This window comes from Catharus ustulatus, chromosome 5 (assembly GCF_009819885.2).
Source record: "Catharus ustulatus isolate bCatUst1 chromosome 5, bCatUst1.pri.v2, whole genome shotgun sequence".
Taxonomy (NCBI): Eukaryota; Metazoa; Chordata; class Aves; order Passeriformes; family Turdidae; genus Catharus; species Catharus ustulatus.
This window is the reverse complement of record NC_046225.1, coordinates 36081258-36097987: the sequence shown is the minus strand read 5'-3', so window position 1 is coordinate 36097987 and position 16730 is coordinate 36081258. Positions and strand designations below refer to the sequence as shown.

General features: G+C 38.4%; 1 protein-coding gene across 11 annotated transcripts in view; it reads right to left on the bottom strand.

The window, feature by feature from the left end:
• PALLD (palladin, cytoskeletal associated protein) overlaps positions 1-16730 on the bottom strand; it is a 202126-nt gene that overhangs the window by 38931 nt on the left and 146465 nt on the right. For 6 of the 11 annotated variants that reach the window (XM_033060250.1, XM_033060254.2, XM_033060253.1 and 3 more), the window contains one exon: positions 2994-3686. The exons of 3 other annotated variants lie outside the window; for them this stretch is intronic. In XM_033060250.1, coding sequence (XP_032916141.1) covers positions 2994-3686 — 693 coding nt within the window. The remainder of the gene's footprint in view (positions 1-2993; positions 3687-16730) is intronic. 2 more of the 11 variants (XM_033060255.1, XM_033060260.1) reach the window with 1 other exon arrangement.

Below are 16730 nucleotides of genomic sequence, written 5' to 3'. Positions count from 1 at the left end.
CCCTTAGTGTCTGCACCATGTTGTGATCATCCAGGTGTTTAGGAACCTTCTGAATCTGCTTGTATTAGCTGTGTGGTATTCCCAGTTAGCATTTGTCAAGCTGAAGTCCCCCGTAAGGACAAGAGTGGTTAATTTAGAGATGTCCCTTTAGTTCCTTAAAGAATAACTCATCAGCATCACCGTTCTGGATAGGTCTACAGTAGACTCCCCTGATGACATCTGCCTTAATTGTTCGTCCCTTAATCTTTACCCAGAGGCTTTTGACCATGCCATTGTCAACTGTAAGCACCATTCATTCCAGACCATCCATCACATACAATGCCAACCACCCTGCCTCTCCTGCCCTGCCTATCACCCCGAAGACCTTGTAACTATCCATCATGGCACACCAGAACCAGAACCAGGACCCATTGCACCAGTTTTTGCATATGCCAGTGATGTCATATCTCTGGGGCTGGGCCAAAACTTTGAGCTCCTCTTGCTTTGTCCTGCATCTCCTTGGATTGATTTCTCTTAAGTAGAACAAACATGGTACATGCACAGGAAAGGAAATGCCCAAAGAAAGCTGATGAAGGGAAGGTTTGACTCCATGAGGAGTAACAAAGACCACTGGTTTATATACAGACACAGAGAACTTTACTGCTGCTGCCTTTAACCATTTCCAAAAATAACTGCCTCCACCTGCAATATTTATTACTTTACCTTTATTCTCCTACCTTTACTCTTTATTCTCCTACCACAACATGAAACCACAATTGCCTACCAAGTTCTGCTCTTGAGGAGCAGATCTGTAGTTGTGCCAAGATTTAGCAATGACAAAGTCTTTGAAGATAAGTGCCTTGATTAGGATTTCAGCCGCTGAGCAAAACTTTGAATGCTGCAATTTATTCCTTGCACCCAGTCTGTAAAGTACACTGTCAGGAAGCAGTATCATCATGTTCAACCAATTGATCTTGGAGATCATGGCAAAATGGTGAGACTACAGACTAAAGTTAAGGAATACTGTGTCAAGCTCAGAAACTATGTCTCAGAAAGATAAATGTGCTGAAGCGGACTTGTGAGGATGGAGCAAAAGACAAAGGAAAAGAAGCAATAAGTGAAAAAGGTCAAGAAAAGAACTGAGGCTAGAGCACAAAGTAGAAGACACTTAAGATTGAGGGGGAAATGGAGGCCAGGGGGAAAACTGCTCAGGAGTGATATGAGAATTACGGGAAAAAGAGTGATTTACTCAGCAAGACACACCAGACATTAACCTACACAGTAATGTGAAAAAGGAGAAGTCAGGGAAAAATTGGCATCAAAGATGCATAACAATAGATTATGCCTTTTCTGCATCTCACAGTACATATTTTACCATGTTTTAATGTTATAATTCAGATGACAAATGCTCACTGTGTATATATATACACACACATATATATATACATAAATTATAGACACATACATTCAGTATAGTTAACACAATCCAGCTCCCATCTGGACTTTATTTCCTGAGGGAATGCAGAAAAACAGCCAACTACCTCATCCTCAGCTCAGACCCCGAGGTTGCTGCCTTGTTGGGGAGGGAGGAATATGGACAGACACACCATCATGTGCATACCCAGACTGGCTGCTGTGCTTGGGGAAGTGAGGGGCATGGGGAAGAGGAAGAACCTTTGCAGAGTAGTTTCTCTGTCCAAAGATCAAAGGGAATGACGCAGCTAATGCTTCAAGTGAGAACATGTATTCATAAGCACAGTACAATAGGGAAAGAGGGACACAGCAGAGGCTCAAACTGCTGCTATTACTCTCACAGTACACAGAGGTGAACACAAAAAAGAATCCAGTCCTTGTCAGACCTGTATAGCTGAACTAGAGCCTTTTCTTGGAAAATCAAGGGTAATAGCAGGCTTTGGTGGGCTGTGCTTACTGGTCAAGCTGTCAGTAAATTGGTCATGCAATTTTCAGTGCTCGGTATCAATAGTGAAATTCAGCCAGTGCACAGGACACAGTAAGACAGAAAATCACAACTATTATGACTGCAAGGGCAAACTGCACTATTTCTTAATTTTTCTCCTAAAAAAGTTTCATGGCCAGACTCCATAATGAGCTGTATGACACAACTCAAGATAAAGAAATACTTTTTAAAGCATATACATGACTTATTGTTTTGATATCTGTCCTCTTTCTTCCTTCTCTTCCTTTTCATATCTTGGACTGAAATAACAGAAGTTCCCACTGCAACAGTATGTAGCTGAGCAAGTCACCTAGATACTGTAGATATGTTTAGACAAACTTCTGGACAAAGTTATAAATAAGCCTTGGATACAGCTATTCTCATTTTTGTTCTTCAGCATGTCTCTTTGTTCTCTAAGGATGGAATGAGAGTCTAGTGCCAGTGGAAAGACAAATTGATCTATGATGAGAGCTGACATACTCCAAAGTATTATTTTGGCCTTTAGAGAAGACAAAAGGGGAAAATAAATGTGCAGAGTTGTTAGGGATAGGGATTCTGTTTGTTTTTATGCACTGCTATTCTAAATCCCTCCCTAAACACTTTCTCAAACTTCCTCAGAACAAAATCTCTAGCCAAAGCCAATGAACAGATATGAACACTTTGTTATCAGATATATACTTTAATACCTTGTATTTTCAGCATCAAAAAACTATAGGGTCACGAGAAGGGTTTTTTTAGGATCTCCTTCCATTGCCCTGGGCCTGCAGAGACTTTTGCTGCTGCTTTCGTATTTTCTTAAACTCCACTTTAAAGGTTCAGCTTCTCATCTTTTGTGTTCCTACTGCAGGGCTCTTTCAGAATCTCACTTCTGTGGGGGTTAAAAAACTATCTCACATCTCTAGCACAGAAGCATTTGCAATTTATTCACACATCTCTCCCTCTCAGATAACAGCAAAGGACCCTAGAAAATTATAAATGAAGCAATGTGCAATATAAATGTGCAATAATGTTTATTACAATCTTCGGAACATCAAGGAGCTCAACAGCTGATACTTACGGAGGCGTCACTCCTTTCGGGAGGCCTAATGCGTTGACAGAAATGGGAGGTGGTTGGGATGGCAGCATGGAGCTCAGAAAAGCTGCTGGAGACTGGCTGGAATTAGGAAATCTTGGAGTTGGAGACAGGCTGTGGGAAGGTGAGGAAAGCGAAGGAAGAGGAGGGGGTGGAGGAGGTGGAAGTGGAAAGGAATCACACACTGGATATGTTGCTGTTGGACTAAAGACAGGTGGAGGTGGGGGTGGAGGGGATGGAGAAGAAGGAGACCAGGCATATTCCCCTTCTGGAGCAAACTGCTGAGAGAAGGGAGGAACTGGCACTCTCCCAAACTGTTTCTGAGAAGCAGTTGGAGACATAGGAGAAGGAAGGCTAGATGTAGATGACCCAGAAGATGGAGTGACATAACCTGAAGCAGGGCTGATGTTCTGGGCAGCAATGAACTGCTTAGGCCGAGCATAGTTGAAGGAGCTGGAAGACTGCATGTTTGGGGAAGTATGAGAGTTAAGAATACTCATTGGCACAGGAGAGGAGGCAGTCTGGCTGGACTCAAGCTCCTGGAAGGAGGGGGGAGGAGGAAAGGAAGGAGAAGAGGGAGGGTGCTGATGATCAGGTTGCTGTTGGTGACGATACCACTGTCCGCTTTCTTGCTCCAGACGAATTTGGTTCTGCAGCTGCTGTAATTTTTTGGGGTCCCTGTGGGAAGGAAAAATAGACAAAAAGATGATCATACATCATCAGTGCTGGCTGGAGAGTAGGTAAAAGTCCCACTGATCGGTGGTCCAGGAAAATTGAAAGAGAGGGAAAGTTCAAAGCATTTACATATGTTGAATAGCACCATTTCTTCAGAGTTAACACACTGATACAAAAGTCCACTTTTATCCTCAAGATGAAGGAAAAAGGGTACACCTAATAGAATTTAACGGAAACATAAATTCTTGAAAAAGCTAAATTATATGGCAATTTGAAGCACTTAGGACATTTTAAAGGAACAATCCAGATAACAGAATTAAAGGTAATAGAAGTGACACTCTTAACAAGGTTTGTTTTTGTTTCTTGTGCTTTTATTCAATGGCACTGTTTCAATATTAAGACTGAAATATTTACCCAGTAACAACTTCAGCTGTAGCTAAATTTCTGCTGTACCCTCTGTGGGCAAATCAGACAGACCTAATTGCAGCTATACTTTAAATGAGGCATTTGGAGACAAGGGACTAACTTCTGTGTTAGAATCATCCGTGTATGTAGATGAGTAAAGACTTCTGAGAAACATCTGTAACCTAGGGAAGCCGTGAACTGAACTTCCCCAGGTCTTTAGTCCACTTTTTCTCCCCAATTTTATTTTCAACTGTAGGTGCTGAGACAAATTGTTGTAGATACTTTATATGGTTCTGAGACATTGCAGTACTATCAGCTCAAATGGAAGAAAGAATTTCATTTAGAAATGCAGAAATTTACTGGTAGAATAGAGACAAAAAAATTAATATGCAGGAGCACTCAAAACACTTGGAAAAAAGGAAAGAAAAAAGTAAAATGTTCAGCAGTGAAGCAAATCAGAACTGGTTTGGGGTTTTTTTGTTTGTTTTTTTGTCTCAATATAGTTGTTTGAAAGACATTAAGCTCAAAATGAACTGTGTGGTCTATCATGTGACAATACATCAGACTGACTTGCTTAAAAATTGTCGTTTTTCAGCTGGAAAATGTAACTTTATCTCAATACTCCAGATATCCACAAAGTTACAGCATATTCACATATACCTTTTCTGTATATTTAATATATAAATACTTTATTGTATACAAGTATGTCATTGTTTAGATATAATTTAGGTCATCTAAGCAGAAATTTTAGAAGCAGTCTGCCTAATGCATGGCATATAAATGCATGATTCTGGCACAACAATATACTTTTGTTGATAGCAACAAAATTAGAAATGGTAATAACATCATATTTTCCACTTGAAGATTAATTTTGATATTCCAATCATCTACATTTCCAAGAAAATGTTTTCTGACAATAATTATGCTTATGATCTCAGACCAAAGGAGATTGCTTAGATAAGAAAAAGGGAGCAAGCTGTCTTAGGGCAGAAAACTGAAAAATCAGTTATACTTAACAGTTGCCTTTCTTTGGTGGTGGTGTTGTAAAGATGGTTCAATTTTAGCAATGTCTCACTAACAATACAAATATCAGCACTTAAAAGGAAATTAACTTTTTCTTTTTTAGTTAAATTAGCAACAAGAACATCTAAATGTTACAGTTCACTGTGCAAATTTTATAATTAATTTTTAATGTTGATAACAGAGACTCTAAATCTCTATCAGTTCAACTTCTCACTCCACAGAATGTAGGTTGAAACTTACTCTCCTATTTTTTGTGAAATTACTAAGCAGTTGCCTTTATTTAAATTGGCTAAAACAACACAACTTTAGTTCCCATCAACATTTGACTTTCTTAGTTGATGAGAAACAGTTCAAGTAACCTCTGACTAGACAGAGAAAACCCTGTAAGATTACTACTTTCACCTCATTTTACATCTTTGGCCTGACTATTTGCAAAAAAAAAACAAAAAAGGGGGAGATTTAACACTGTAAATGAGGTGTTGAACATAGAAGAAAAGCTGTCTCCAACACTCCTATGTTTATCCAACATGTGCTGAAAGCAAGTAGGAGTGTCATGTCTTGAGACCTTTTTATTTGCATTTGCCAAACCGTGGCGCTGCGCCCGGGCAGCAGCATCTCACAAATGCCCATCTATGGCCCTGTCAATGCAAGTCACTGCAGCATTGCTGCTGCACTGCTGCTGACCCCGTTGGGCAGAAGAAGAGACCACATTCAGGGTACATCTACAAAAGGGTGACAGGCAAGAACAAGGCTGCTCAGCTCTCACACTAAGCTTGACTTGAGGCTGCAGGAATATGCATGCCTGTAAATAAGGGTTTATTAACCCAGGACAGTACTGATTCTGGCTGAACAGCTTTTGGTCAGCTGAGAATATGGATAAATGAAGCCTTTCATTGCCTGACAAATAACATGCAAACACAACTTTAATCACATCAGTTCATGGGGCAAAAAACCACGAAGACCATCTTAGTGCAAATTTTTGTGCCAGTTGTAAAAGTGCACAATCCTTGTCTGCAAAGGAAAGTGCTCTGCCTCAGAGCTATTCTTTTAACATCGGACACTGCCGTATTATTTTCTTGAGGAGAGGTATCCTAGAGATGTGTCATTAAGAAGAAAAGGAGAGGAAAGAATATCAATTCACCAACGTTTCTTTGGAATGACACCATCAGTGATGGAAGTTCTACAGAGGTAGGTCCCTGAAAGATAACACTGTTGTGACAAAGACAGGAGAGGTCAGATGCCAGAATTATGAAAGGGCATAAGCCCTCATTAGTAGGGAAACAAAGAAGGGAATTAAAAGAGTTTAGTTTTTGGATAAGATTACAAGAAAAACTAATTTAATTGTAATTACATCCTCTTTCCAATTAGCTGAAATATGTTTTGTAATTTCAAAGTGCACACATGCTTTCAGGGAACACATCAAGCTTGTCTAAACAATAGAGCATAAACTTATTTTCTCATGTGGAATTTTTTGTTTTGCCAAATAATTAATTATAACAAGATAAGAATGAACATTTAAAAGTAATTTTTTTAGCAAATTCAATCTGTAAACAGTAAAGGTAGGTAATTAAAAAAAGCAAAAACACAACTAGTATAAAATGAATATTGAGACATTTCATTAACTCACTGAAAAGTTGACCTAGTACAACATGAAGTATGTTCAGAAGTTCTGCTTTAGAATTTGTGATTTTTTAAAAATAAGAAATATTTATAAATATTAAATATTATATAATAAATTACACTTTCAGATGATCTAATACTCTTTATTGATCTAATATATATGCAGATGATATATATTTTTTAGCATACCTATGCTAAAACAGTTAAAAAATGTAAGCAATAAGGCGGTAAGATGTTAATGAAAACAGACATTAGTTACAACAGGTGAGGTTTCTGACCCGTGTTGCCTGTAAAAGCAGCTTCATGCACAGGTTTGGTACCAGACACTAGGAATGTGCTCAGTAAGGTGATGACCTTCAGAGCTGAGGGATAGCAAGAAACTTTGAAAACAGATGTTAAAAGCAAAGACTAGAGACATGAGACATTAGGTTTCTTGGTGGATGACTATGGGTGCCAGTACATATACCATAGTTTAATAGCTACTTCAGAAATCATATTTTGAGGTATGCATTTGGTTTCAATTACAATAGGCTTCTTTATATTTTAATCCCATTTTCATAATGCTTTTTCTTCCTGATAACCTCTTTGTATCACACTGTCTTGAAAACAGAGCAGTCTGTGACTGAGAATTAAACTGATAACAACCCCCATCAGGAACTGTAACTCCAAGTGCCTGAACACAGTGGAGTCAAGGAGGGGACGTAGGTAATGGTTACACAGCTCTCAAAGTCTCAATGAGAAATGGCTGCTGGATTGCAGAGAACACTGCTGCGGATGCCATTTTCAGGAATGCAATAAATCCTTCACACTTAACTTCTCTCCTCATTCTCAGTATTAGGATATGTACCAGGATATTTACTTTTATCTTACATTATAAAGCTTATTTAGAGAAACAATGTCCGTCTTCCGGGAAGTATTTTACTGTTTGCAGTTTAATCATCAACTTTCTGCACCTTTAAACACAAAAGTTCATATGGAAGCCCTTCTATCCAAACTACCTCTCTTGGAGGGGGAAGTTCTCCAAAGGTAGAGAAATACTGTTCAAGCCTCAAAGCCCTTGGACAGGAAATGAAGCCTACTGAGTTATGCCTACCACAAAGTATGCAAAAGCACTGAAATTTTGCCAGTGTTTTACAACACAGTGTACAAAGTAAATGGAAATAAATTACCACAGGTAAAGGACCAAGATTAAGTGATGTTTTCTACAACTTTTTTTAAATTCCCAATTCTGTCCCTCCTGATCTTAATAAAAGGAGCAAATGGAAAGCAGAAAAGAGAAACAAGTTTTGTTTGAAAGAGAGTCCTATTTATCTCAGGTATGGAAGAATAATGAGCTCCCTTCTGTCTCAAGTCATTCCTGAGCAAAAGCAGACCCGCCCCTTCACAATCTTATCAGTGACCTGCTCTTTGAGAAACAGATGGTGCAGTTCTACAGAAAATATACAAAACATACCACTGAAATGAAGGCACAGGAGTATTTTAAATGAAAAATAATCAGATTTAAACACAACTTTAAAAGATTGAGCTATTTTTCTAAGTTAAGATTCAATAACAATGCCAGAAAATGTCTGTATCTTTGGGGTAACAACTACTCACCTCCACGAACTCTACCTTCCAATGGAGTTCTAGTTCTAACTCAATACTATTGCTTCAGAACTATGCCAGAGCTGTACCAAAAGGGAAACAGTCACTATCATACTGTAACACACTGTATGACAGGGGCTCTTCTCACTGAGTTCCATGTCAGCAACTCTCTATGTATAGATGCATTTTTTATATGTGTACTTTTAGATAATATTTCTCTCTAAACTTCGGTATTTATACAATAAAAGCCAGCATGATTTTTTCCTATATTATGAAAATTTATTAGAATTGGAGTGCATCATGTATTTATATCTCTCTAGCTCCTGGGCAACCAAACCAGATACCTGTTTCTGCATATGTGTCTCCCAGTAGCTGGCAGGATAGATCTGCCAGGTAGCTCTTAAAGACATTTAATTTGCTTTCTACAAGCACAGCATGTGTAATTTACTGATACAGTATGTGTTGAAAATTAGAATTTTCTTAGCTACTTCTGACAGTTACTATTTAAGAAACTAAAATACACATACCAGCTCATCCGAAAAGGGATAGTAATCACTGATATCTGGAATTTTACTCTTTACAAAATTCCTGATACAATTTAAAGTTTTCCACCTAACTTATCAATTACTAAGTTGTTAAAAAATGAAAAAAAAAAAAAAACAAACAACAAACCAAAACCTACAGTAAATTCACGAATACAAGCCGCACGGAATATAAGCCGCACTGCTGGTGTGTTGGCAACATTGTTGCCTTTGTTAATAGATAAGCCGCACCTGGAATATTAGCCGCACTTTAGTTCGCAGCGAACTTTCACAAAGTTGTCATTTAGTAACACAATCGCGGGATCGCCGGGGCTTACTGGCTTACTGCCGACCTCGGAAACATTGTTTCCAAGTGAAAAAAGACACACCCTTTATTTACAAGCCGAAAAAGACAGGAACAATAGTGTGGTCATTTTGCGAGCATTCCCAATGGATCCGCGTTGCCTTTAAACAGCCGCTCAGCCGCGCGGGCAGGCAGCTGAGCTCCGAGCGGAGCCACATCTCCGTGCTGGCACAGGAGCGGCCATTGTAGCCCTCGCAGCCCGCGGGGGGAGGGGTCGTTGTAGCCCTCGCAGCCCGCGGGGGGGAGCGGCCGTTGTAGCCCTCGCAGCCGGGCGGGGGGAGCGGCCGTTGTAGCCCTCGCAGCCCGCGGGGGCAGCGGCCGTTGTAGCCCTCTCCCTGCGAGCCGAGTGGCCGTTCTACCCCTCTCCCTGAAGGGAGAGAGGCTCCCCCAGCCCTCTCCCTGCGAGCCCAGCCAGCCCCGTAGCCGCACAAGACTGAAAACACTTTAAAAAGTACAGAGAAATATCACACACTTTTATCGAACTGCTGAGGTAACTCACCCTGATAACAACCCCCGCCCCTCAGTAACGCCGCCATCCACAGGCAGGCAATAAGCTGTTCTCTGATTGGTTCATCGTCGGAACAACGGGAAACCATGGATTTCAGACTGTTTTGGCTCGGGACTGGACCAGCATGATACTAGGTAAGGGCAGATATCACATTTTTGTCCATAGATTAGCCGCACCGGAATATTGGCCGCATTTCCGGGTTTCCACCAAAATTTTAGTCTTCTTGCTGCGGCTTGTATTCGTGAAATTACTGTAATTTAATCTGCCAGCGAATTAATTAACAGCTGTACTGAAAAGAAATACTTGGAATAAAAAAGTAATTCCAACTGAAATATCCACTGAATAAATGCTTGCTAATTTTTAGAAATGTTAAAAACATATGTATATGTCAAGGCAAGAATGTGAAGTAAAGGGAGAATAGTTGCCTCTTTTAACAAAAACTGCTATGTATTCAACACACAGACAGCCTCCAGGTTGTATTAATACAAATACATTTAGACAAGCTTTAGGTTTTCTGGGGCTGAATAGTCCCTTATATTGTGAGGGGAGAAAAAAAAAAGAAAAAAGTGGACTGTTTTAAATGCTGCAAGGGTTCATATTTATGTAAGACTAGAATTATCAGTCAAAATAAAAATGAAGGGGTGGAGAGGAGGCAGGTGGTGGAGGGGACAGGATGGGGGAAAGACAACAACTACCCACAGAAACCAGCATCAGTTGGTTTTCTAGCATGAAAATATTCAGAGGTATATTTTGTCTACACTAACAGATTACAGGGAGGATGCAGGATGTCATTACAATTTAAACCTCATGCAGGGTAACTGGAGAACTATAACTAGGAACCATCTCCAGCAGCTGCAACCCTTTAACATTTTTATTACTTTCCCTTCAAAGCTTAACAATCTGAAAATGCAGATTCATACAAATATCTTCCATATTTCAGGCTGATATACAAGAGCATTTATAATTAGTTTCAATTTAACCTAACGCAGTCCTAGAAGAAGAAATATGGTGCAAGAACTAACAGATATTGTGTTATGAGCACACTGTGAAGCTGAGCTAAACTCTTCATCTAAGAAACTTCATACCCACGGATGAGAAGCATAAACCATCCACACTGTTTGTAAACTGTCTTGTAAGGAAGTCCTGCTGTAATTTGGCTGTAAAAACTTTTCTATCGATCCTAAAAAGTGGCAGTTGTAGCTATGCCCATTTTCCACTATGGTTTGATCATCTGTCAAACAATCAAGGTAATTTCTGTGCAAGGGAAACCAACAGTAGAGATAATGCCAGTATTCAGCAAACATAAGCCATTCTTTTAGAGAGAGGAACCATTTTTTACCCCTCAATACCACTGTGGAGACATTTTTCAAAACATGCACCAGTGAGATAACCTACACTGCTTGGGTACTGAAAGAGAGGAAATGTGCTCTTGTGCACATTCATTGTTCCCAAAAGTCATAAAGATACAATACAGCTTTAGCAAAAAAATGCTAAACTTCATATCTCTGGTAGGGTTAGATCATAAGAATTAGTCTGGTAGTCGAAAATCTGTCTGGCTTGGTAATTCAATTGTGCTGCACAACTAGCACACAGGGTATCCAGTGATGGACATAACAGTTAAAATTTTACACAGGCAACAGGTTTTATTGACAAAGGAAGCTAAAACTGTCATGTTATTAAGAGGTAAATTGTACTAAGACTTTAATTCCATTACAGGTTCCAATCTGCAGCTGTACTGGCCCAAAGAGTAGGAATTCATTACTCGGAATTCAGGAATGAACTTGCCTGCAAACAGAAGAATAGGTTTTCTGACTCTGATTATGCTATACTACGTAGAAGGTTATGTTCTGTGCTAATTGGTATATATTCAGAGAAAATATGGGGTAGGAAAAAAAAAAATCAAAGTATGAAAAATTGTGCTAGCCTAAACCCAAAAGTGAACAGAAGGAAAAGACCTAGTACAATACATTTTCTTACTGGAACAACACATGCAGAGATTATTTTTTAAATTTACATATTTGTTTTAAATATATTTTAATATATTTGATTAACAAGATGCTAAATAAATAATCACATTTCATCTACTACTCACCACCAGAGTTAGGAGATTTTCTTACTTTTATACCTACTCAGTAACTCTTACAGTGGGCTTAAAATTGGACCTCCAGGTCTTCAATATCAACATTCCAATATCTGTTCAGTGTGTTCTTTGAGTTACATATAAAGATGACTGCTTTTTGCTATTAGAACATATACTTTTGTGAGGAAGAATGGATAATATATTAAAAAAGGAAAGAACTGAGTAGCTACTGGATGTCCTGACAGTAAAGGGAGCACACAGTTGCTTTCTGTGTTTTTAGAAAAAATTACAATTTTTACTCTCTATTAAAAATACTCACAAAACTTAGGTAGCTTTAGAACCTAAGTTCTAGGCCCTTTTATCATCTAGCCTGTATCCACAAACAGTTCTGACATTTGAGCAGGTAGTTCCCTCATGTAAAGCTGGGAAATTACCAGCTGACACATCAGTAGTTTACTGAAACCCAGTTGGAGGCACCCTATTCTTAAACCACTATATGAAAAGGAACAACTGAAAAAGAAATAGATACCTAAGAACTGGTATTTACATGAGATAATTATATTTTTTGCAATTCTTTCACTACAGCAATATGATAGACTTACTTTAGATGTCAGCCCCATCTTAATGCCATAAAGGTTTACTGGTATACCATTCTTCCTGAAGTCCTTCTGTGCACACAAAAAATAGCCCCCTCAACAACATACACTAACTCTCATGGAAGGAGGAGAAGCACCAGCAAGTAAGACCAATTGCTAATGACAGAAATAATCTTTCAGCTGGGTTGTCAGGAGCATTGGAAACTGAAAATAACATTGCAGCATTGCTCACAACTTTTGTGACATTGATTCAACCAATACAATCCTAACATAATTAAAACTTAGGCTTGATGCAGCAGAAGATGCTATATCCAGCCCCCGCCAAAAAATAGTTTACGGGGCACTGTCACTCCTTATCTAGCCAGACATGTACTTCAGAAGTGTGAGTTTGGAGGCTGAATATTTTGTTTGTTTGTTTTTAAAGGTGTCTTCCCCAATGTATAAAGAGAGGAGAAAAATTATGATAACCAAAATGTTGCTAAAGCACCTTCAGATATGAAGAGCTGCTACTTTTTGCAAGGGCATTATAATCACAATTTCCCCATTGCTTGGCTAAAACAGTAACAAAAAAACCAACCAAACTAAAATCCTTCAGTAGTATTACTAAGCAGAGGTCAAATCCAACTACGGTACACAGATGTCACTGCAGTCAAAACCTGCTTTTAAGTAGTCAGAATGTATTACGTTCCTGAACATTTGAACAGACCTGACCAGAACTAATTACATTCCCTGTCATCACAAAGAAAACCAATGTATACTAGTGTTACACAAATTTGGACACTCAATCTGAATTAGCTTCTTGCAATGGGAATACATAATTTTAAATAGAATTATCCTCATGAATAGATATAGTGATGTAATGATGAAATTTTTTCTTTTTAACTGTTAGCTAAGTGTACAGTGTATTGTTCTGGAAAGCTTAAATTGAATACCGCATGTATTCAGGGCAGAGCAAATAATTTCTTTTGTACTTTAGACTAAAAATACATTCCATAAAGATGATTCACTTCAGGTACTATTTCTTTTTTACTATAGCAAACAACCTTGAGTATGGGAGACATATAGTAAGGAATTCTCTGAATTAAGTAGCACCTTAAGTGATGTATAAGCACATAAAAAAGAAGGAATCATACAGGCAAATGGGTAATGGCAAATGCTTGTTATAGACAAATACTGTGCCAATGAGTATGAATGGCTGGTTCCTTCCCTAAAATTGTATAGAATCTTGCATAGCTCTCAGTGAAAGCAGTCAGCCATCTTATACACAGAAAACAAAAGGAAGAACTATATTTCATTTTTCCCAAATAAATTTCTGACCAACAGGGTGACTAGCCAAAAACAAGGAACCTGGCACTTCTCCTAAGGGAAGAGTAAGGACACACCTGCATTTGGGTTTTGGCTTGGGTCAGAAATGTGCTTTTAAAACAAGTTTCCAACCATTTCCCACTTCCTTTTTCTCTGGTTTGCATCCATGAGAAGCCTCTTGAGAACATGAACTCTTTTCCTATCAGATGAAATGAACTAACCCCGCTCGAGCCACTAAGGAGCTTCAGTCTATGGAACAGACTAGAGCTAGTCCAAAACGAGAAACCAAAACCCCAAGCTCAGTGACCCCAAAGTATGCAGATACCACACCCTCAGCATGTTTCTACACCCTGTGCTGTCACCCTTCTTTCTGTGTACTATTTGCTAATGCAGGCTATACACTGAATAAACTACTAGATGAAGTGATAGCCAAACCATACAATCTAAGAGGCTTTTAAACTTAAGTGCATATGCCACAAGATGTTCTGGCTTTATATTTTGTGTGCCAATTTCTGGTAAGTCAAACACATCTCTTTCTAAACAAATACCCTGAAAATTAATTTATTTGATTTATAGGGTTTCTAGAATAGGATTTCTTTACATTTTCAAAGTGTATCACATTCTGATGTGTAACATATGTCAAAAATAAGGTATCTTGCATATTATTTTAAATTTACATATTCAGAGACAATGTATTGATCTGTCCTAGTTAGTAATTTTACTGCTTCTATGTTGTAGTACAGATTTTCCTATTTGATTGCCTGCAGCTGACCTCCAGAAATCAATTAATTCCACTCCTCCCATCTGCTCTGCAGTAAAAACCTCCCAGACAAAACGAACATGCAGTTTTTTGCTTTCAGTCAGATCGCAGAGTAGTTTGTAAAAAGCTAAAAAGCTAGCTACAAAGTGTTTCTCACAGGATTTAAAACCATTTTTTCTGACAATTATGAAGATCCTCTCTTTATGGACCCATTATTTTGATGACTACATGTACCTTCTCAGCCCGGAGCTGGACACTCTCAGAGAAAGAATATTAGAAACAGCACTTGTCTGATTTAAGTTTTCCATATCTATTAAGATATTATTTATATTAAAATGAACATTCCAGAATGGATGACAAAAAGAGTGGTTTACCTACTCCTACAGTAAATTTCATTTGGTTTATCTTGACCAAAAGCAGTTTGTTATGTCCTTATCGTCCCTACTGTAAAAGGTTTTTACATTGTGCACTTTATTCCTGCCCATGCTCCTTGCCCACAGCAGGAAAGTTGGAACTAGATAGTCTTTAAGGACCCCTCCAACCCAAACTGTTACACGTGATTCTACATATAAATTGCTTCCTTAATGTAAGTCGACTACTTAAATTATATTTGGAAACTATTGGTAAATCACTGTTAATAAACTGAAATTAGAAAAAAGTAATCCATGTTTTATTTCTGTCACTGTATGTGCTAACAAGATGTAAAAGTTACAATACGTATCTTTCACAATGAAGCCAACATTAATTGTGTGTAAACCTCTACAAGTATTGCAACTGCTTAGACTCCAAGTACCATTTACCTCAAAAACAGCTGAGATAGAGAAAGGGAAAAATCAGGCTGTGCTTTGATAAACAACCCATAGTTCCATATCAAATATGTCATTTAGGACTTCCAGATTACTTCAAAGACAGAAAGATATTGACAATAACAATATTGGTAGCACTAAAGTCAGTACCAGTGTAGATCATACAGTTCTTCCTTTTTTCACTATGACGTTCCACGTGATCCTGCTCCTCTCAGCAAGACTCAAATCATGGTATAATGCTGGTCTGCCTTCTCATCTGTCTCCCTTGGGCTATCAGCACATCATCACCCCCCCTTGTGAGCTTCAGCAGACCAAAAACCTAGGGTGTACCAAAATTCATGATTTTACCTTCTATCTCATTACATATGCTAGCTTCTCTGGAAATCCATGCTTCATATTTTGGAAACCCATGCTGCATTCTTGGGAAAGCTATGTTTCATTCTCTGGAAAACACTGGTCTAAAACAACCTCACCTAATACAATTTTCTAATGTAAACTCAAGGGAAGTTATTTGAAGTGTTAGAGCCTGCATGACCCTTGTGTCTCTGGGCCAGTTTACTAAGCTACTCCATAGCCACAAATAAAATGCACACAGTACATTGATCGTGCTTCCTACTTGAAGGATCCTCCTATTCCTATTCTGTTTCAGGTAGAAACCTCAAGCACAGCACTGAACAAAAGTGTACGTAATAACAAAAGCATTTGGATGATTTGAGGTCAGCTAATTGATTAGACAATTCATACAAAATATGATAATAACTTACTGCAGAAAAATGAATGAGTAAAAAGCCGAAAAGCCAGAGAAACCAGAAAGAATTTTAAAACTCAGTAGTTTTTTGTCGTAAAGCTACAAAATAAGGCAAGAACATTTAAGTTCTCCAACTAATTGTGCTATATATCAGGGAAGGTGAGCACCCAGAATGGCAGAAAGACTTTGCTGCTTAGTATTTTTGTTTGGAGGCAAACAAGTACATTCCCCTACAGTCATCCCCTTTCTCATGCCAAGACTGTAATGAGTCCATGCACTCAGACTTATCACACTAATTACATTCTCACGCCCTAAAGGCAGTGTTGTTTGAAGCTGTCCATTTTTTGGTCATTTCATAAACCTTCAGAGACTGAAGTTTTCCAACTGAATTTCAAGACTTCAATATTAAAGTTACTTAAACAATCAGTAATCCACTAGACCTTAGTTTAAAAAATGGGGAAACAAACTTTGCTGCTGTACACTGTCCAGGCACTACTTCACAGATTAGTTATGTCTGATCTTCTAAATTAGGGAGAACATTTGCCCTCAAGGGCCTAATACTAGAAATGGCATCTCATGATTCAAGATTTTTTTGTTTGGTTTAAATTTGGCTAATGTTTAAAATCTTACATTTGAAATTAAGAGGAAACAGTAAGGCCAAAGTCCTAGTTTCATATAATTCATAATTGCAGGAAATGTTTTTCGAGCCTTTGTTAACTCAAAATTT